Source organism: Canis lupus, chromosome 25, assembly GCF_003254725.2.
Source record: "Canis lupus dingo isolate Sandy chromosome 25, ASM325472v2, whole genome shotgun sequence".
Taxonomy (NCBI): Eukaryota; Metazoa; Chordata; class Mammalia; order Carnivora; family Canidae; genus Canis; species Canis lupus.
Genome location: NC_064267.1, coordinates 2,471,188 through 2,494,088, shown reverse-complemented (window position 1 = coordinate 2,494,088; position 22,901 = coordinate 2,471,188). Strand labels below are relative to the sequence as shown.

Genomic DNA, 22,901 nt, shown 5'->3' with positions numbered 1-22,901 from the left:
AGATTTCCTCAGTATTTTAGTACCTACTTGTTTCCTATCTTATAATTCATTGCAATACTTCTTAAAAAGGGAATTACAGACATTGGAGAGGGATGTTTATTTTTGCGAACACAGATGTTTACATTTGTAGTAGACTTCAGAGGGCATATACGGTCTATCTTCACTATACAAGAACTTGTTAGACCATGGAGGGTTGGCATCTACCCTCTTACCCATTCTAGCATCCGCAGCACTGAACTTTACTAGAAAGGATTCAAAGTTTGTTATTAAATTGAATAGATGTGCTCATGATCGGCGCCCCAGCCCCAGCTCCCTGGTGCAATACTATTAGACCACACAACAAACTAGTGAAATCCCGCTCACGGATTGCTCTCTCTTAAAGATTTTACTTATTTATTCGTGAGGGTCGTGCACAGCGAGGGAGGCGGAGACACAGAGGGAGAGGCAGGCTCCACGCAGGGAGCCCCACGTGGGACTCGATCCCGGGTCTCCAGGGTCACGCCCTGGGCCGAAGGCAGGCGCCAAACCGCTGAGCCACCCAGGCCTCCCTGGATTGCCCTTTCCGTGTATATTCCAAGCTCTTCTAGCACAGGGATCTTACCTTTCTCACCAACTTTATTCCTCTGTCGTCTGTTGAAACTTGACATCAGTATTGCCTAGCGTTAAGGAAAAAAATGTTGAAATGCAAGATACAACAGGATTGCATTGCTGGAAAGACAGAAGAATGCTAATACTAAAGAGAGGCGAAGATTCCAGCTTCTTGAACTCAACACTCCAGGATTTCGGCGACCAGGTTGCCCTAGCAACTGCGCGGCAGGCCGGCCCCCCAGCCCCCCGGCCCCCCAGCCCCCAGCCCCGCCCGCGTCCCGCCCGCGTCCCGCCCCTCGCCGCGCCCCGCCGCGCCCCGCCGCGCCCGCCTACTCTGTGCCCTCACTTCCGCCCCAAGCTGCCCGCTGGGACCTAGCGTCCCGCCGTCTCTTCCCACATTTGTATTGCCTGACTGGAAATACGGCAGGAAATAACCGCAGTTCGAAAAATATTCCTCCATACGATCCATGCTCTAGTCTCAGAACTTTAAATGCTAAATGAGTAGCTCTTTGCAACACGGAGGCTCCGCCCAGCACAAGCAACCGAAGCCGATTTTCAGGCAGTGCCTCAGACAACACAAGCTTTGGAGGCCCCCGGGTTGCGGAGGGAGACGTGGGCCTGGGGCGGGGGGGCGGGGGTGGCGCGGCCCCCGGCAAGCAGGCGGCGTCGGCGGGGGTGTCGGTCCGCGGGGCTCCACGATGTGAGTGTGTGCTGACCCCAACCTCAACCCCTGGCCCTGCTGCACGGCTTTAACTCACTCTGGCTTCCCTCCTCAGGTCGAAGGTTTCCTTTAAGATCACGCTGACGTCGGACCCGCGGCTGCCTTACAAAGTGTGAGTAGCGGGCGGCGGTGGGCCTTGCGGGCTGCGGGAGGAGAGGCGGTGACCAGGCTGGCCTCCGGGCGCTCTCCCACCCCAGCAGGCTGCATCCCGTCCCTTCCCTTCCCCCTTGCCCTTCCTGGAGCTTCCCCCCACCCCAGCAGTGGAGACGGAGACGCAGACGCGAGGGAGCAGGGACGGGACGGGACGGGACGCGAACGCCGCGGCTGCTAGCCGACCGGCCCGCGGGGCTCCCGGGGCGGGGGTGGAGGGTGGAGGGTGGAGCGGGGGGACGTGTGGCAGGGCTCTAATGATTTGCGAGGGTCCGCGAACAGCCCCTGTCTGCTCTGATTGGAAAGGCGCTTTGCTGCTTTGACCAGCTGCTAACGGGAAGTAAGGGAAGACAGCCCCGTCCAGGTTCTGAAATTACTGGAACGTGGAGTACGGTCAGGCTTCTGGTTCCTGTGCAAGTGACTCAACAGCCGGGCGTCACAAAGTACTGGTCCTCAAATCATACATTTTCTATGTTGGGGTTTAATAAAGAGTGGTAAGTGGGAATAGGGAGTGCAGAAATAGGGCACGCGAGGCCCTATTTTTCTCCTTCAGCAGTTGAGTGATGGGTTGGCACAGGTTTAACAACATACTCACCCGGAATCTTCTGTGATTTTAGACAAACGGTTATTGAGGTTACTGCTGCCGGAAGTCGCATAAGATGCGGTAAAGGGCAAGACTTCAGTAGGATTTTATTCATAGTTAATATAACTAGTATCAAGGCCTACCTAACGAAACTCTTAACAGTTGTCATCAGCCTCAGTGACTTAACTATCTGACCCATGCAACTCCCAGCCTTAAGCTTTCTCGATCATTCGTCTCCAGGTAAATCTTTCATCTTATCTCACATAGTTATGGTTGCAGCCTAGAACCGTAAGGCCTTCAGTAACTGCTCCAGCTAAGGTGTCATTTTCAAGTATTCCCTTGTGGATGACCTTGTTTTCTTTTTAAATTTGAGTTACTCTAATATTTTTTCTGTAAAAAAAAAAAAAAAAAAAAGTTTCGTTTCTTTTCTTTTTTTTTTTTTTTAAGATTTTATTTATTCATGAGAGACACCGAGACGGAGAGAGAGGCACAGACACAGGCAGAGGGAGAAGCAGGCTCCATGCAGGGAGCCCGACGTGGGACTTGATCCCCGGTCTTAGGAATCACACCCTGGGCTGAAGGCGGCACTAAACCACTGAGCCACCTGGGCTGCCCAAAATGTTTCTTTTAATTCATTGATCACACCTCTTTTTAAATCAATCATTACCCTCTCTCCACTGCTTTACCCCATTCCTTTTCTTCTTACTCTCTTAGAGTCCATGGTCCAGTTACTCTCCGGTGGGTCCACTCACCTCAACTCTGGTGTTCTTTCCCCAGTATGTTTTGCTTGGTGAAACACCACCTCTGAACTCAGCCACTATGTTCCCTACATAACTAAAGGTCTTTACTGAAAATTATAGTTAGACTGATGGATTTTTTTAAAAGATTTTATTTATTTATTCATGAGAGAGAGAAAGAGGCAGAGACACAGGCAGAGGGAGAAGCAGACTCCCTATGGGGAGCCCGATGTGGGACTCGATCCCAGGACCCTGGGATCATGCCCTGAGTCAAAGGTAGGCACTCAACCACTGAGCCACCCAGGCGTAGGATCCTAGGTTGATGGATCTTGTATAAAATTCATAACTGTGCTCAATAGTACCTAACACTATGTTACAGTTCCCAAGTTTTCCTATCTCTTTATTCTCTAAAAGGATTTTTTAAAAATCTATTCATACTTTCTACAATGCTTTTTTTTTCTCTTTTGCTGAAGCCATCAGAGGAAGATGCATCTTTCCATCACCACATCTGTAAAGCTATTATGTTTATAAACCCATAATTTCTTTTCATCATCCTTTTACAAAGGAACACATGATTTTATTCCTATGAAAAACCAAGCTGTGCCACTTGGGCACTTGTGTCTTCTCAAGCTTAGAGTAGATGGGAGTCCAGAGATCCCTCTCTCCTCACCACCTTTGATTTCTCCCTTTATAGGATTATTCTCCTCAGTGTGTAGATAATTCTCTAGAACAGGAGGGAAAAAGGACAGAGTAGGACAGCAGTAGTATCTGTAAGAGTGCCCAGAACTTTTTACTAGTTCAATTAATATTCATGACTGAATGAATTTAATAGACATACCTACTGTTTGGTGTGTATGTATAATCTGTATATGGATATGTGTGTATATAAAATATGTATGACATGTGCATGTATGTAAAGTTAATTCTGCTATACTTCGTATTCGAAGTAAGTGGTAACTAGTACTTGGGTACTGTTAAATGCCATTCGTAAAATTTGCGGGAGAATTTGCTTTGGCTTTTTAATGTCACTTGTCACTTGCAAAGCCAGTAAATAAATGCTTTGATAGATAATTGTGCTTTGAGTTTCTAACATTACTAATAGTTGAATTCTAAAAAGGATTTTTTTTTAAGATTTTTTTTTTTTAAGATTTTATTTATTTATTCACAAAGATACACAAAGAGAGAGAGAGGCAGAGGCAGAGGGAGAAGCAGGCACCACACAGGGAGCCCGACGTGGGACTCGATCCCGGGTCTCCAGGATCACACCCTGGGCTGCAGGCGGCACTAAACCGCCATGCCACCCAGGCTGCCCTAAAAAGGATGTTTCAATTCCAGATTTATTTTGGGGAATATCAGAGGTTTTATTGTTGTTTTGTTTTTTGATAGATTAACTCTTGGTATTGCCATTAAATTATGGAAATGTTAAATCAGATATGCTCATGTTTATAGGATGAATTAAATATACCTTTAACTCTTTCAGTCTGAGTCCTATCTTTCCAATCTTACTTCCCACCTCTTTTCTCCCCTTAGTTAATCAAAGCTTCAGTCACTGTTCCCAGATTGACAAGCAAGCCCTTTAATCCTCCCTGCTTTTACACATGTTCTTTTTTATGTTTGGAATGCAGTCTTATGACCACCACTTCTGGACAAACAACACCCTTTAATAATCAGAATGTCACCTCAGTAAAGATTTCTGTAATTGTCCAGGGAGTTACATTTCACCGTTCTTCAGTTTCCTATAGAAACTTTATTCTTAGTTCTTCGTAACAGCACTTGTCAAGTTCTGTCATATTTCTGCTTATATGTAATATTTATTAAATAGACAAATTTTACCAGTAATTTACTTTTAAAATTTATCTTAACATAAAGAATAATTCTCATTTTTTTCAAAATACCAATGTAGTGTTTCAGTGCCGGATTTGCAAAATGATGCAATTGGCCAACAAAACAAATTCAAATCTAGATAAAAATCTGTGGGGTTGCAATTCCCAATTCCTTTGTAATTCTCTGTCACTTAGAACATGCATTAAAATGTGTTTTCATTTTATGTTTTATTGGATTATCTTTGGACAGTCTCACGAATTTAAGATACAAGTAAGGGGATCCCTGGGTGGCGCAGCGGTTTAGCGCCTGCCTTCGGCCCAGGGCGCAATCCTGGAGACCCCGGATCGAATCCCACGTCGGGCTCCCGGTGCATGGAGCCTGCTTCTCCCTCTGCCTGTGTCTCTGCCTCTCTCTCTCTCTGTGACTATCATAAATAAATAAAAATTTTAAAAAAAAGATACAAGTAAAAATCTATTTTAATGAATATCAGTATGACATTTAGGTATGTATCACAGGGACATACCCTGTCTTTAGTTCACAAGTGAATTGAAACCTTAAGGTTTTAAGAAGTTCCTTTGAAGCAGAGGTTCAGGAAAACGAATCTCAGTTTCTAAACTGTAAATGTACTACAGAAATATTTGCCAAATACAATTCCCCACTTTGTAAACTGTCACATTCTCATTTTACTAGATGTTTTTAAAACAAATGGCTATCCTTTAGAACTTTGTTTTAATTGTCTCCAAAAAAACAAGGAAAGAAAAGGGAAAAAAATGATTTCCGTTTTCACCTTTTAGTGGTATTTTGGAAAAATAGAATGGAGGCAGCCAAGAATCTATTCATACTTCTATTATGATGTGTTGTGGCAGCTAGTGATTTTTATATTCAGAGATCTGTAAACTAAGTGAAGAAGTGGGACACATATCTAAGATGTTACATAATGGTAATTTATTAAAACATTAAAGAATAATATAGTGGTGACAAACAGGAGTTACAAAGAGAAATGTTAGCTTGCCAGTCACTTCCCTCTGAAAGATACTCTGTTTTTTAGTCTTGAATGAATATTTATTTCACATTAGGAGTTTTTTATATATATTTTTAACCTCTTTTCTGTGTTTTTAAGTGTTTTCTTAGGGTATAATGTCAATTTTGTTTTTAGTTTTTAAATTGGAAAATTCATACAAATTAATAATGATTAATTAATTCATGCTGATTAATCATTAATCAGTAGTTTTTTGTATACTTAACACTGTACAAGTTAGTGACAAAATCACACGTTACCCTCCAAAATATTTTTTCAGATTGTATTAATAAGCCCTTTTTCTGATAATGATTTAAAGGTAGAAGATCACTTCACATTTTATCATAGTGAACATACTCATTTTCATCAACTTAGTCTACTATTTTAGACATGATTATTAAACGCACACAGAAAGGTTCATCAAAAGGTGAGGGAGTGTTGATGCTTCCCAGATAGCCTCTTATGATGAAAATGACCTTCCTGCATCTGGTGAAGAGGTGTTTGGACTGGAGATGGAAAAGGGGACTAAAGACCTAGAAGAGATGCAACTTTTTGAAATCCATTTGTGAATAAAAGCATCAGGCTATATGCTAGACCTGTTTGAATCAAAATATTAAAAATATATAAAGTTTCCTTTATAGGTTAATTTTCAGGTGGAGCTGTGCGCATCATTTCAGCTATAAAACTAATTGCTTTTTTTTTCTCATTTTAAAGTTAATGAACATAGCATGCAAAATAGACAACTTTCAGCCTCAAAAGACTCCCTTGTCCAGCTCTACTACATTAGCCAAAATAAGGAATGAGGGGCTTTAAGAATAATCACCTTTTTAAAAAATTCTTTTTAATTCTTCTTGCAGACTTAGTGTTCCTGAAAGTACACCTTTCACAGCAGTCTTAAAGTTTGCAGCAGAAGAAGTAAGTACAGAATTTGGAACAACCTGTATGAAATGCAGTTTAGCAGTATCTTTGTCAAAAGTCTTTAAATTTGGGGGCTCCTGGCTGGTGTAGTTGGTTAAGCATCTGACTCTTGGTTTCAGCTCACATATGGTTTTAAGATTGTGAGATCAAGTTCTGAGTCTGCTTGAGTTTCTCTCATCCTCGCCCTCTGCCCCTGCCCACTGCTCGTGCATGCATGTGCACATGCCCGCTCTAAAAAATAAATAAATTGGGGATCCCTGGGTGGTGCAGCGGTTTGGCACCTGCCTTTGGCCCAGGGCGCGATCCTGGGGACCCAGGATCGAGTCCCACATCGGGCTCCCGGTGCATGGAGCCTGCTTCTCCCTCTGCCTGTGTCTCTGCCTCTCTCTCTCTCTCTCTATCATAAATAAATAAAAATTAAAAAAAAAATTAAAAAATAAATAAATTGGAGTGGTTTTTTTTTAAGTCTTTAAATTTTGCATGTACTTTGACCCACCGCTTCTATGCAGATTTATTACTAGGTTTATGCTGTCCAAATTTAAACCCTACTTCACTTAAGATGTAAGTGAAATGGGAGTTAAAACTTAGAGAAGTAGGAAGATTGAGTTAAACAAATCGATCCCTCTAATGCAACCATTGAGAATTATAAGGAGGGGTGCCTGGGTGGCTTAGTGGGTTAAGCTAATCTGCCTTCAGCTCAGGTCATGATCCCAGGATCGTGGGATTGAGCCCCACATAGGGCTGCCTGCTCAGCAGGCTGCCTGCTTCTCCCTCTCCTTCTGCTGTCCCTCACTTTTGTTCTCCGGCGTGTGCGCGTGTTCTCTCTCTCTCTCTCTCTCAAATATTTTCTAAAAGAAAATTATAAGATAAAGTTTTACTGAAATTGAAAAGGTTTGAGGATATGGGAGTTTTTTAAAACAGCACCATTATTTAACAGTGTAATTGTAAACATTTTTACTCATTTTGATTCTAGAATTAGAATTTTTTTCTTTATCGTTTTTTTCAAGTTTTTTGTATGAACATGTTGACTGATTGCTTTTAAAAGTGTACAGTCTTGGGGGGCCTGCCTGAGTGGCTCAGTCAGTTAAGGTGTCATGATCCCAGGGTCCTGGGATGAAGCCCTACACTGGGCTTCCAGCTCAGTAGGAAGCCTGCTTCTTCCTCTCCCTCTGCCCCATCCCCTGCTTGTATGCATACTCTTTCACGTGCTCTCTCTGTCAAATAAATAAAATATTTATAATGATAAAAGTTGTGTATGTAGTCTTTTAAGGCATTTGGGGGTTTTTTGTTTTTAAAGAAAGTTTTTTTTTCATCCAGAGTTACCAGATGCATCTATAAAGCAACTCAATGGACATAATACTACAAGAGTAGCTTAGTCTGGTGGAAACAGCATAAAAATGTGACTTGGGAGACTTTTAATTGTCATTATCTGTGTAACATGGGAAAGCCTCCCAATTTCCTTTTTCTTCAAATTTCATATCCTGTAAAATGGGAGTAATTATTATCTATCCTTCCTGTCTGATTAAATGATTTTGAGTAAAAATAGAATTTCAGGGATCCCTGGGTGGCGCAGCGGTTTGGCGCCTGCCTTTGGCCCAGGGCGCGATCCTGGAGACCCGGGATCGAATCCCACGTCGGGCTCCGGTGCATGGAGCCTGCTTCTCCCTCTGCCTGTGTCTCTGCCTCTCTCTCTCTCTCTCTCTCTTTATCATAAATAAATAAAAATAAAAAAAAAATAAAATCTTTAAAAAAAATAGAATTTCATTTACTGATACTTTGTGAAGTTAAAAGTACTGTACAAATCTAGAGTGACTCAGATCCAAATGTTCTGATTCAAAATCTTCAAAAAAGTTTCTAGTCAGAAAAATAATTTTAGTAAGTAATTAACTGGCTTACCCCATAATCCTACTCTGAATTTAAGTTATAAATGGAAAATCAGCCAACTCATCAGTGCTTACATGTATTTGTCAGATTATTGACATCATTTATCACTCATTCAGAATTGAACTGAAAAGTGTAGTACTTGTTTTATGGTCAATTTTAATCTTCTTCACCCATAGAGAATAAGTAGAAAGAAGTAGAAAGCAAATCTGAATACAGCATCAGCATTACTTTCTTTTTTCTTTTTTTTTTTCTTTTCAGCATTACTTTCTGCTGCACAGATCACATGCAAGAACTATTTCTGGTTCTAGGGCATAGCGAGTTCCACAAATTGCAGTTTAAGAAGTAGGCCAATTTGAACTATAATTAATATTATTATATTTTAGTTACATATGTACTTTGTAAGGCGAAGGCCTTGTGATCCTGGTCTTCTGATAAAAGTATGAAAAAATCTTAACAGGTATACAATAGGAAATAAACTTAACAAATTTCACGTACCTGAATATATTTATTGAGGTTTTAATGTAGCTTATAATTGTTATGAATTGCATGTGTTACACATTTAGAAAGGTTATGACTTTTCAGGCAGCAATGAGAAGGCCTTTCACAAGATCTTTCCGTGAGCAAGAGTTGACTTGACAAACTGAGAGTCTGTAGATTTAAATCCCTAGTAAAATGTCTTAAAGAAGAAAATTCCCCAGTAGGACTAAGAATTTAAGTAGTGAGTTGTCAAAATCTGAATAGCCTAACATCCTAAATTAGAAGATTTAGGAGGTCTGAGAAAGAAAATAAAATTTAAGAACAATAAATACTTTGCATCCAGAAGAAAACTCGTCAGTAGTATAGGCTGAAGAAAATAGTTGCTGAATTTTACATTACTAGAGATGCTTCTTCTCCAGATGTCGGCTTAACTGTTGGTTCTACATTCTGGAAAAGGGAAAGATTATGTTAGCAGTTGCTTACATTTTTTTATTCATAAATATGCTGCCACTATATGGATGTGACTAAAAATGAATAGCTTATCTTAAAATAGACAAAATCTAAGAATAAGACACTCAGTAGGGATAACTAGAAATTTTGTAATACTCAAGTTTTAGAAATCTAAGATGTCCTATAATTAATTTGGGTATTTGCTCAGAGTTTCTTTAGATATTACAATCTCTTTAAATAATTTTTTAGGAATCTTAATATTTATGTATTAAAGCACATTTCAGAGTTACTTTAAGTTTAATTTTTTTTAAAGATTTTATTTAATTTTATTTATTCATGAGAGAGACACAGAGAGAGAGGCAGAGACATAGGCAGAGAGAAGCAGCCTCCATGTAGGGAGCCCAATGTGAGACTCGATCTTGGGATTCCAGGATCATGCCCTGGGCTGAAGACAGGTGCTCAACCACTGAACCACCCAGGCTTCCCAGGTTTATTTAAGTTTTTTAAATCCTTAAGAGGACATTTACAAATAAAAATGTACCATAGAGATAATAAAATTAGGTTTATTTAGGAACATAATCCAGTAACAGGTTATTGTTCTAATGCATAGTTAAATTTTTATTTTAAAACTTGATTTTTAATTAAATTAAATTTTAGTTTTTCTTAACTATGCATGTGACCATTATAAATACTCAGAGCAGCATTTCCCAGAGTATTTTTCCAAGACCCTAGAACCACAAAACAAAAACCATGAAAAATTACAATCAGTGACTAAAGAGTATAGGAAATACTTCATTCACCATTACCTTCTTGACATTAAGTAAACTGTATTAGCTGCATGTTAAAGGATTTTGAAAAGAATACTACTTTACCTTAGTATTTTCCAAACTCATTTGATCACAGAATTCAACTGTAAAATATCTGTAAAACTAGTCTATTGCATAGAAGTACTTAGTAAATATTCATTAGATAAATGAATGAACTTATGAGGACGTGAACACATTTTGACAATTGCTGGTCTCTAGAGAATTAAAAGAAGACCTCTCCCTTTAGCTACTAATAAGTTCCATGCCATATTTTTGGATTCAAAAAAATGCATCTTTTTACACCTCTGGAAGTAGATCAGTGGGTCTTACTCTTCTCTGTTAGCCAAGTGGCTATCATCACATAATTGTCTAGTAGACATCACCTGCACCTACATGAACTAGTTATTTCCTGGTGGCATAGTTAGATGGTACATTCAAAAAAAAATTTGAGGAAGGAGTTTGAGCTTTGGTTGGTCTTCCGTTAAATGCAGGAGAGCATTTGTTTAACATTACAATTTCTACAGACAAATTTTAGAAATGTTCTAGGCAATTTTTTTTATTTTTCATTATGCAAGTGTTAAATATGATAAAAGTAGTATGTCTCAGTCTGAAAGAGTAAACATTGATCATAGATTTATTGACAGCATTTTTCTATTTTTGTAATGCATAAAATAAGGTGCATTTTGTAATCTATGGTGTCCTAGAGGCAGTGAAATCCAGTATTTAAAAAATATTGTTCATTAAAATAAGCAAATTATAGTATTTTCTTTGGTGACATGATTTATCCTAACAGAAAAATCACACTTTAGGATTATAGAATTGATTATATGTATGCCATCCTTGCTAACCACTTTTATAGTTTATACATATTTTTTATAGGTTTATATATATTTTATTTATATAGACTTGTATAAAGATAAAAAGTGTATTTTTTCCTTTTTCTCCCTTTCAGTTTAAAGTTCCTGCAGCAACAAGTGCAATTATTACCAATGGTAAGAATTCATTTTAAAACTATTACCACAGAGCTATAGAAATTGTTTTAAAAAGTCAGATTAATTAAAATCGACTTAAATAAAAAAGACCAAAATTTATATCAACATAAATGATACATGTGATTGTAAACACTAAGTCAAGATTATTGTCCGTAATGAGCTCTTTTCAGGGTTTTTATGCTTTTGGTATAGTGTAGCACTTAACAGTATTTTGTGTCCTTACCGTTTCATGCCAGATTACTAAAAATAACTTTTCTGTGTATTTATTAACAAGGTGTGTTGTTTTTTAATAATTTGTAGATGCTTCTAGAATATAGGAAGTTGAGTGGGAATATACCTTTGCTATGGCTTTTTTGTTGTTAGTTTGTTTGTTTGTTTTTGCTATTGCTTTCCTGACAGTAAACTATTTGTTACAAGCTTGAAATAATTAGGATTTCGTTCAATTAGGTCTATAGTTTAAATTCTGAATATCTTAGAATACTAGTAATTGAGATGGAACTAGCCCTGTGAGAAGGTACCGAAATAAGTTGAGGAGTAAATATTGCAGGAAGGCCTTAATGGTCTTGCAGAAATACAAGGTAGTATTTGTGGGTGGTGGCCAGTGGTTCATCTGCAGTCAGGGCAGCCCAGATATGACGGGTTTAATGCACGGTAGCATGCTTTAGTTTATATGTGACAGAATTTCTCATTCTGAAATATTCTATATGTTGTCCCATTGAAGTGTTCCTCTACCTGAAATGAAAGCTAGCCTACTTTCGGGAAAGTTTTAGATTTACAAATGAATTGCTGTTAGGAAAGTGCCTTGTAAACTATCATCAGGTTTCCCTGCAACTTGAATTAAATGAGTTTGTGGGCTTTCCTGGCCTTAAGATTTTATGCCCAGGAGCAATACATAAATGATTAAGAACAGACCTAAGGCTTCTTTTGACTTTTACTTTTCACTCGGTGTGGTGTAATAGAATAAAAACTGTCTTCTGTGGAACTTAATCAGGATCATCGCATTGGCAGATATTCTCCTCTAATCCAGCAGTGTGTGTAAATGCATAATAAGAACAAGATTTCAACAGGGAACCTACCTGAAAGATTTGTCATTCACGTTTCTGGATTTAAATTCTTTGGCTTGTGCCTGTATACTCTGTAGCGACAGATCTCTTCTTGTTACTGTATTAAACCATTTTAACTTGAGAAATAAAAGAACTTAGGTAATTTTACAATTTATTTTCTAGATGGAATAGGAATAAATCCTGCACAGACTGCTGGTGAGTATCTGTCTGAAACTTCTGGAGATGTGGATGGGGCTACACATGTCAATTGAAACTGAACATTTAATTCATTCTAATTAGAATCGAGAGGATTTTTACCAGAATGATAGCTGTTTTTTAAGGATTATATAGTAGTCTTTATCTATGTGTCTGAGCAATCATTTGTTTTGTGACGGGCATCAGTTATATATGCTTTTGGCTACAAGAAAGCCAAAACCTCACTAGTAAGTATTAAAGGTGCTTAAGCTTGTGTTATCCATAGTAGCATTCAGTACGTGCTAGCTGTTACTATTATTTTAAAGAAGTACGGTCATTAAAATTTCAAGAGACTTAGTCCACACTTACAACTACAGTGTGGTATATTAATGTCCTAACAAGCAGGCAAAGTAAAAGTAGTCTTAAACTTTTTAATAGGTAATTTTATATTTTTAGATGTACTTTTTGTTGGGTTATCATCTAATTATAGTATTTTAAAATTAAGCATGTTTTAATGTAGTGTGATCTCAATTTGAGTAGTAGTTACGTTTAAATTACTATATTCTGAAGTACATCTGTACTGTACAAAATTACAGTGTCTTCATGAGGCCTTGGAATTGAAATTTAGCCATGTAGAAAATGAAGAGGGATGTAAAATTGTAACTTTTTTGCTTTAATCAGTGGTTTTAAGTATATAATGTTATTAAGATTATTGAAAATTATGAGGCATTTTATTGTGGAGGTATCTTGGGCTTAAAGGTTTTATTTTTTCTTATTGTAGAAATGTTCAGTAGTTCATATTGTTTGAGTTCCTGCTTATTGTAACACGTTGTGTGTTGTATTATTACCCTTAAAAGTTGAATTGTGTATATCATGGGGCGTGAAGAAAATTTCAGCAAGCAATTGAGCAAAAATAGATTAGATCAGGTTTCTAAACTTCGGTCATTTGTGGTAATCTATATTTACTGTTTTTTCTTGTCCTTAGGTATTTTATTCTGTACTAAATTAGCAAATATTGATGGTTAAATTAAGTTACATTGTTGTTTGCTGAGTGTATGTGTTAGCACTTTTGTGGCTAGTGTTCTTATTTAAAATTTTCAGATATGGTTGGGTTGTGAGAATGTGAGAGGAATGGGAACAGGCATTAAAAAGCATGGAGTTAGATTCTAAAGTTACTTGAGCTTCTGTACCTACTTACTTTACACTTCTTTGTATCTTGTATTATGATAGTTGTTGGAATGCTAAGATAACTTGTCATTTTTAAAATACCTGACTTTATGTTTTATTTGTTTGTGTAGGAAATGTTTTCCTAAAGCATGGTTCAGAACTTCGAATTATTCCTAGAGATCGTGTTGGAAGTTGTTAATATCTGCTGCTTGGAACATAGGATGACCTTTCCAAATAAATATTGGTATTGTTGTAAAACTGAAATCAGGCATTTAAAACTTTGAAAAGACCAGTAGCTGATGAAATAATGAAGGGTGGCTCTGTCCCTTCTTGTTATTCACACTCTTCCTGTGACAAGGGAATGTTTATGCACAAAGGGTACCATCTCCACAGAAGATCATAGTCTGTCATTGCTACCTCACAACACGTAACAGGTAGTTCATTTGGGCTCAGTGGATTATCCAGCTGTATTTTTTTAAGTGGTGGATGCTTCTGATAATTCTTACTGAGAACATTTGGAAAATTAAAGTTTACCAAATTTTCTGTGTGTCTGAGTTAAAATTTTATAAAAGGACCATGAGACATACATGCTTGCTCCAGATGCTTGATAGCATCTGACTTGGAGACTTAAAAAAAGTTGAATTCTTAATTGTATATTCTTTATGATAAAGGACATAGACATAGTGATGAATAGTTAACTATCTCAGCTTTTTATCATTTAGGTTTTGTTTATGTTTCAGACTATATTAGAGACCCCAAAATGGAATTTTTTGATCTAGCCCTTATGTATAAAATTGATATCCCACACCAAAGAGTTTTAACTGTGATCTTGCAGAATACAGTCTTGGTAGGAACTGAGAATAAAGTAGAAGCATTCTTTGCTGAGTTATGTATCCTTTATCAGTCTCTTAATACAACTTTAAAACAGGAATCCTCAAGAAATCCTTGTCTTATTGAGGGTAATATTTCTAAATAGCATTCAGGAAGAGAGTATTGGAAAGATGTCAATTCACAACAGAGCTCTAGGAAATGCTAATTGGAAATCCTGATTATTATGCTTACTAAAGACCCAACATTTAAGGAGGTGTTAAGTTTAGTCACTGATATGAATAAGAAGTCAGGAAAAGGATCCTAGGAAAGCCCCAATGACCAGTCTTTTAGTAAGGAGGAAGGAGACAAAAGACAGTGAAGGGGAACAGAAAGAGTGTCACAGAAAAAGCCAACTGGATTGGCAAAAGCACAGAGTGTGTTGTGGAGAACCAAGAGGGAAAGAAAATATGACATTGTCAGAAGGAGCAGAAGGGCAATCAGAGAAAGCAAAGTAGGCTTAGTCAACACACAGACTTCAGAGTTCCCCTTATGATAATCTAAAAAATGATATGCATAAGGGAAGATTTTATTTGCCCTTACAGAGGAAATTAATATCTATATAAATCTTGGAAGATGAAAGGAAAGTTCATAGTAATTCTGAACCAGTGCTGGGCCTGCTATAGTCTAGATGGTGAGCTCCCTGGAGGCAGGCTTTGTATCTATCTTGCTCTTTCTAGACCTGGAAATGTAGCAGGCTTTCGATAAGTACTTGCTGAATTACTCATGAATAAAGTATCTCTAAGACCAGTTTATCTAAGCGTGTTTCAGTTACCTTCCCTGTCAAAGGCCATAGGTTCATTGAGAAAAAAATATGAAAGGACTGCAACAGGGTCAGCATCTCAAGGGTGACACTGATAATTAAGTTTAAGAAACTAACCAGATGCTGTCATATATTTGACAGACGAACAGTAAAATTCTGAATTGTAAAGGTAGAAAGGTATGCTGCTAATATTTGGGAAGTTTTTATTTTTCTAAACAAAAAATGCTCAAATGTATGAATACCCATTCCCTGAAAAAAAAAATTTTTTTAAAGATTTTATTTATTTATTCATGAGAGACACAGAGAGAGAGAGAGAGGCAGAGACACAGGCAGAGGGGGAAAGCAGGCTCCATGCAGGGAGCCTGACGTGGGACTTGATCCCAGGTCTCCAGGATCAGGCCCCAGGCTGAAGTCGGTGCTAAACTGCAGAGCCACCCAGGCTGCCCCCATTCCCTGAATTTTTCCATTTAAATTAGATTTCCCTCCATCCTGTGTCTACAACAAAATCTGCCTGCTTTGTTACGTAAGTTATGATATCCTCTGCCATAAAGTAATTTCTTTGGTTTTAAAAATTTTGTTGTAGCTAAGTCCCTTAAATTACAAACATTTTCCTAAAGAACTGGACATTTTGTTATTAAGTAATTGTGATCTGTAAGTTCTTTGTGCAGAATGTTTTGAAATGTCGTATTTAAATACATGATTAGTATATAATATCTATGAAAATACATTTGTCATTCTGTAAGCTGTATTGTCTACTCTTACTTCATTATTAAAGCTCTTAATCAGCACATCCATTGAGCCAGTATATAGCATATGTTGAAAAAAAGGTGAGCAGGGGCAAAGATGTAGGTCATAGAAATGAAGATGTACTTCCAAATTCCAGTCCCTCTTCAGAAACAACAACAAAAAAGAGATTAAAGTAACTGGGTAGGCTAGTAGGTTCTAAACCTAAGTGACTATCAGAGCCACCTAGAGAATTAAAAATATGGATCTCTAGAAACCACCTCAAAAGTTTTGAATCCTAAAATCTTGCATGTTACATAAGAATCTGTTTACAAAAAGCAGTCCTGGTGATTTCTGTTGTGCAGCTGGGTTTGAAAATGATAAGGCCAACCTTTCACTTTGTAGATGAACAAAATTAAGTCCAAGGGTATGTTCTAGAATCTTGGAAAGTATACATTCCATTTCGTGGTTTTCTAGTAGTTGACTAAGTGCAGAGAGGCTAGCTAATGACTCTGGTCATAAAGCCTCCCTTTACATTGTTTTTAAGTACAATAGTTTTTATGGATATTTTATTTCCTAAAATTAGTTATTTGAAAGAAAAGTTAATGGGAAGAAAATGCAGTCCCCTTGAAGCCCCCTTTTCCCAAATTAAAATATTAAAAATCTATCATAATCTTTTACCCAAGTCATTGAAAGATTTTTGAATTTGAAAGTATTAATACACTTTAATGGAGCAATTCTAAGTTGACTGCTCCCAAGGCTGTTTACAAAACAGTCAATTACATAGGTAAATCATATATGCATATATATATATATGTCTATATACATATGCATATTTATATATTATGTCGGTTGTGCTTAGATATGTACACATGTATATATAATTTACATAAGTAATTCACCCAAAAGAAATATATTGAACATCCACTGTGTGTCAGATATTTGGATATACTTCCACTTACCTCATTTTCAACAATTCCAAATTATCACCATTTTACAGAAGAGACTGAAGTAGGTTAAGATTTGAATTTGACCCCTTTTATGACTTTGAAACTCTTCTCATCATGGTAGAATTTTCTAGTACCTTTTTTATCGTCTACGGTATACCAAATCTGTATGTGTATTGAATTATAAATTTAAAAATATAAAAGAAAATGTGTAGGGCTTAAATTCTTATTTCAGAGTACTTAATATGTATATAATAATCATGAATGGCATTTTCAATACATGATGTAAATTTGGTGGTAAATGTAAAAATCATAGGACATTACAGTAAAAGTCAATCAAATAAAGATAATTATGATTCTGGTGCCACTCCATAGACTGGCATAATGGGAGCAGGACTATGGCACCATATTCATAAGCTCCATCAGACAATTTATGTTTCTGTAATTTTATTTATCTTGCAGATGCAACTACAAGATTGGTAATCTTCTAACCAGACTATTGCCCATAAGCCCTCCGAGATAGAAATTCTGGAACCACCCTATGATAATACTGGAGATAGATAAATCATTATTTAAATCAGGCTATGTAATTAAACCATTCTTCCAAATTGCTTAAGCCAGGTATTTGGAACTCACTAGATTTTATTCCTTTCTTTTGCCATAGCAAACCCATCACAAGATTCTTTTTTGATTGCATTTATGAAATCTGTCTCAAGATCTACTATAATTAAAGCTCTCAAAAAAAAAAAAAAAAAGCTCTCATCCTCTCATAAATGATGTTGGAAAAGCTTCTAGTCCCTCTGTTCCCTCTTTCACACTACTGTAATGGGGTTTTTGGCATGGAAATACGATTGTGTAGTTCCACTAGTCGAAATCCTACTGAATAAAAATCTATATGTGACCTGTTAGACACTTCATGAACTGTTCAGTCAGCTGTTACCACGACTTTCTCACAGTTTCCTTCTCTGATTTGCACTGCAGCTATACTGAACTACAAATATTTATTATCTCTCTTGTGCCATGGTCTCACACCTCTATGCCTTTATGTTCTACAGTGGTCTTTCCTGAGAAACCTAGGATTGATTCTTCAAGTTTAAAAGCCATGGAGCCTTTCCTCACTCCTCCCAAGCAGAGCTAGATGTTTAACTCTCTAAGAAACCATTGCAATTCGTACATTACCCCATTGTAGCAATTGTTAAATGCAGAGTCTCATATTTGTCTCTGATTTAAAGTATAGATTTTATAAAAGCATAAGATTGTGACTAAAACAGGATTTCCAAATTGCCTTGCATGTAATAGGTAACAAGTACTTTGATCAAAAGACTACATAAGAGGATAAAAACTTTGAAAATTGCAACAATTTGTAGCTCATGCCTAATAACTTCTGCTAGAATATGTGGTTAATGAATATATTCCTCACCATTTCTTGTAGTTGAGAATTTAGTCTGACTTAAATGAATTAATCACTTTTAAAATTGAAAAGCAGTCTCCTATTTTTAACATATATTAATGATTAGCTATATCATGGGAATTGCTAAATGCTGGAGATGAAATAAAATTAAGACTCATTTCTTTGGGTCCCCAAAATTTACCCATTTCAGAAACCACAAAATCCACATAGCTATATGGGAAATGAAGATGTTTTTTACCAAGACCTTTTTAATGTGCTGGGCACAGTGCTAGGCACTTCACAAGTATGATCTCTAATCCTTAATCTCTGTGCAAAATGCTGGTATTAATTTTTTCTTTAATGTTAAACAGCCAAGATTTAGGTTAATGTGTCCAAAGTTAGAATGAGATCGGCTCCTAGGGCTATATGATTATAAACTCTACCCTGCAAATCATTACATGCTTGCTATAATTTTCCTAGAATTATATTGAAATATTTTTCCAAACTGAAAAAGGGTACTTCAAACCTTGCTTTTTGAACATTTCTGTGATCTCACTTGGCTTGAGAAATTTAACATTCATTAATCTGTATAGACGCACTTAGGCTCTTTTTCAGTATATATACAACAAAAAGAATTGTGAGCATCCGAAAAGAGGCTCTATTATCTGCTTTGCTTTATAGAGGGTGTTGTGGTAATTGTCTGGATGCGAAACAGCGGCCAAGATTGGCAGACAAACCGGCATAAATCTCTGATTTTCTGGCAAAACTCGTTAGCAATGTAAAAGCTGTTATTGAGAGCATATTGTGATGATGCATCATGTCAATATTTGTTTGGCTGTGTAACACTGGATTTAATAAATTCTTAAATGTACAATTTACAGCTGATGAGCTGTTTTAGAAATAAACTGTGGTATGTGTTGTCAGTGCCACAAACATTTTGATGTCTCAAGTACTTGCCTCTGATTTTCTAGATAAACGTATAGATGGATGAAGATTTATTGAATTATCCTTCAGTGTGAAAGTTAGGCAGGGATGAATAAGTAAATGAGTGAATCACAGAGATATCTTAATCCTTTATGAGTTCTCCCATAAACCCATTATCTGCTAGACTGTTTTACTCAACATTCTCAGTTTGGGCATAGGATTAGAAAATGCCTAAAATAAATTGTTTGCTTATTTTCTTGGTATGGGAGAGAGATCTACCTGGCGCTTTGAGCCTAAAACCTAAATTATAAATGGAGAATCACTATTCATTTCTTCCTAAAAGAGAGTACGTATGAACAACTAATATTTCTTGAGTTTTTAGTATTAGGCACCGGATTTTAGCTTTTACATTCTTATTTAATCCTCATTGTAGTCTATGAGGTCAATAATATCTTTTTCACCATACTTTGGATTATTAAGAAGCTGGATTTTTCAACAAGATTTGGTATTTTTCCCAAAGTTCTACAACTAATAAGCAGCTAAGGTGTAACTCCTACCTTACCTGTGCTACCCCAGGACATACACTCCTGGCCACTGCACTGCATGGCTTCTGGCCTCTGTGCCGGGGACCCTGGGGCATTAGCCTCGTTCAAAAGCTAGAAAGCTGGTGCCTCTCTCTGGCCACCTGCCTCTCTACCAAGCTGCTGCTTCCTCATCCTCCTGACCTCAACCCTTCCATGTAGCTTGAAGCCCGTGAGAAAGGAGGGTGATGTGAATATAATTGCATCCATATTTCTTCATGTTGCTTCATAGCTATCTACTTGAAATTCTTACATTCCTTTATTTAGGCATTTATTTACCAAGGATGCGAGGATGATCTAGACCATCTCACTGCTCTGCAGAGTTAAAGTCCATGCTCCCAAGGCATGGAGAGCAGGCTGTGTTGGCAGCAGTTTCTAGCAACCTCAGCCATCTTCCCTAGGTCTCATTGGATGTTTTTGTCCCTCATTTGAGGCCTGACAAACCCCCATTACAGTTTCCGACTCATAAAACTTTAGCCTCCACCAGATAATTTAAATGGTGTCTAGTAAAGAGTACAGGATCCCCAAGGCCAACATCAGTGAACCTGGGGATAAGGTTAGAAAGCAAAAGAGGCAAGGCGAGAAATCAAGGTAGTAACTAAAGATGGACAAAAATAGGTAACACTTGGAATTCAGGGGTGAAGAAGTTCCATCTTCACTAGACTGGAAGACTTGTCAAGGATCAGAAATCTCATGGGTAATGGTCAAGGCATAGTAGGTATTTTAGGGTATGAAGTGGCAAGAGCAGTGGGTAAATTCATATGGGTGTGTCTCAGAGTGTTCTGAAATTGGAAATTCAATCTGACACAACTACTATACCAGCCAAGAAGCAGAAGGAAATCTGAAGTCTAGCACCTGATCTGTTCAGTTGTTCCTGGTGAGAACCAAAGAACCATATTAGGAAAATGCTTAACTAGGTTATAATATAGTGTGTTATTAGAACAGATACAGAGGATGCACATACTTATGATTTTTAGAAACTTCACTGAAAATAAGCTGTAAGAATAACTTCAAATTAATTTTTCAACTGATACTGCTCTTGTACTAAATATCTAGAGTGACCAAGTTAATATCAATGAAACAATATGGTGTCCAAAGTAAGAAATAACAATTTTAAAGTGTAAGCCTATGTATTAGTTTGCTGTAAAAAAAGTACCAGAAATTAAGTGGCTTATGCAACAGAAATCTGTTCCACAAACAATTATGGAGGCTACAAGTCTGAAATCAAGGTGCCAGAAGGGCTGGTTCCTTCTGATGGCTCTGAAGGATAGATCCATTCCAGGCCTCCCTGTCAGTCCACATCTTCCCTCTTTCTTTGTCTGACTCTTTGTTTTAATTTTCCCTTTTTATAAGAGAATTGGGACCAATACCAATGACCTCATCTTAACTAATAGTGACCCAATAGTGACCCAATTTCCAAATAAAATCACCATCTGGGGTACTAGAGGTTAGAATTCCAACATATCTATTTTGTTTTGTTTCTAGGTGGTTGGGGAAAAGGAACACAGTTCAACCAATAACAATCCATCTCATACTGCCGGTCAGCTGCAGCTTCGCAGATAAGCCTATAGGTGATTTTCATAAACTTACAAAATGTGCCCCCCATCCTTGCATGTGTGAATACAATTCACAAGTCTAATCAGAAATTTATGAATAAAGCTCCATAATTTAAAAAGTCAACCGAATCCATTGGAATAAGTAGAAGGGGAAATAGAAGGAAGAGTGAAATGCATTTTAATCCCCAAACTTCACCTTATTAGCCTTTTCCAACAATCCATTCATTGCCTAGTGCTGATGCAGGACCACAGCAGCCATGACACGGAGTTCTCTTTTCCTTCGGCCCTCCCTTGGACACGCAAAGGGCAGAGCTCTGAAGGCCCGCAGCTGAAGGAAGAGAAGTTCTGGCACATAATTCAGACACCTTAGTAACTAGTACCCAGTCATCAGCTCGAGTCGTTGACAGTGGCTGAAAGGTTTGTAGTTGTTAGATCTTTTAGCTTGGATGTTCAACTGTATACAACTATATCGTTCCAACAAATGAGAAGTTGGGTTTTTTGTTTGGTCTTGTTTTTCTTTTTGATAGCCATACAGCACTTTTCATTGCCTACACTAACTTGCAAAGATGCAAAAAGCTATATCCATCATTCAGATACCCATTTGGTACCAAAAACAAAAAACAAAAAAAAAAAGTGTGGGTATCCAAAGTATCTTCTAAGCGTAAGCTGGGAGAGACTGTTAACCTGGAGACATCATATTAAACGGGAAATGGAAGCAGCAGAGCCAGTTATAGGTATATTTCTGCTTGTTGAAGAGACTTCAAAATAGGTTTTTAAAAAAAATCTGCCTCTAAAGACTTCATTTTCAATAAAGTCAGAAAAAAAATACGATAGGCCATACGTAAAACAGAACGACCACCCACCCCGCCTGCCAAAGGGAGGGGCGGCTGCAGGCCTCCCCGGGCCGCTCCCCGAACCGCCGGCGAGCCTCGGAGCTGTCGATTGTTTCAGACGCTGAGCAAAGTGCGTTCTTTCCCCATCTCTAAACTTGGTAATTAGGGGTGTTTCGTTAGAGTCAAAAATGAAGTGAAGTGCAAAGCTCCCCAGGTGCAAGCCAGTCGCCGGCGGGGCCGGGAGAAAGCAAACCCCCTCGGGGCGCCCCGGGGCGCCCGGCTGAGTGCTTCGTCCAGCGTCCCGCCACCGCTCCCCGGGATCCGTTTGTGCATTTGTTCAATGGACGGTGAGAGAAACGGAGCGAGCCACGTGGTGGGGGGTGAAGGGGGACTCCAACCGCGCTTCCCGGCCTCCGGGGCTTCCGCTCCTCCCGCTCGCGCCCGGCAGCTGGAGCGCGGGAAGGGAACACGCCAACGAGCCGGTTTCGCTTCTTTACTTGTCATCCGGGTCCTCCCTCTGGCCCTGGTGTGTCTATCAGAATTCCCTCCGGCTACACCTCCCCCACGCCTCGATCCGCGAGCCCCCGACGCGCACTGCGGGCTCGTGCCGCTCGGGGGGGGGGGGGGGGGGGGGGGTCCTGCAGCCGCGTCCGCCAGCGCCCGAGCTCCGCCCGCCCCGCCCCCCGCCGGCCCCGCCCTCCCCGCCCTGCCGGCCCCGCCCCGCCCCCCGCCGGCCCCGCCCCCCGCCCCCCGCCGGCCGCGCC

The 22,901-nt window shown here is 38.6% G+C and overlaps 1 protein-coding gene and 1 long non-coding RNA gene across 10 annotated transcripts in view; one reads left to right on the top strand and one right to left on the bottom strand.

Annotated features, from left to right (window-relative positions):
* The first annotated feature begins 1,081 nt into the window (after window positions 1–1,081).
* UFM1 (ubiquitin fold modifier 1) overlaps window positions 1,082–22,901 on the top strand; it is a 124,360-nt gene continuing 102,540 nt past the window's right edge. For 3 of the 9 annotated variants that reach the window (XM_049101449.1, XM_049101450.1, XM_049101448.1), the window contains exons 1-5: window positions 1,082–1,288; window positions 1,365–1,421; window positions 6,479–6,536; window positions 11,109–11,148; window positions 12,375–12,407. In XM_049101449.1, the coding sequence (XP_048957406.1) occupies window positions 1,086–1,288; window positions 1,365–1,421; window positions 6,479–6,536; window positions 11,109–11,148; window positions 12,375–12,407 (391 nt within the window). In that variant the 5' untranslated portion in view covers window positions 1,082–1,085. Of the gene's footprint in view, window positions 1,289–1,364; window positions 1,422–6,478; window positions 6,537–11,108; window positions 11,149–12,374; window positions 12,408–13,684; window positions 19,182–21,233; window positions 21,429–22,901 lie in introns of those variants that run through there. The other 6 variants (XR_007406046.1, XM_025462417.3, XM_025462416.3 and 3 more) reach the window with 6 other exon arrangements.
* On the bottom strand, window positions 8,909–22,804 carry LOC125753678 (uncharacterized). Its single transcript, XR_007406047.1, has 2 exons — window positions 21,501–22,804; window positions 8,909–9,347 (listed from the first exon to the last, which is right to left on the bottom strand). It is a non-coding gene; the product is annotated as an uncharacterized LOC125753678 (long non-coding RNA).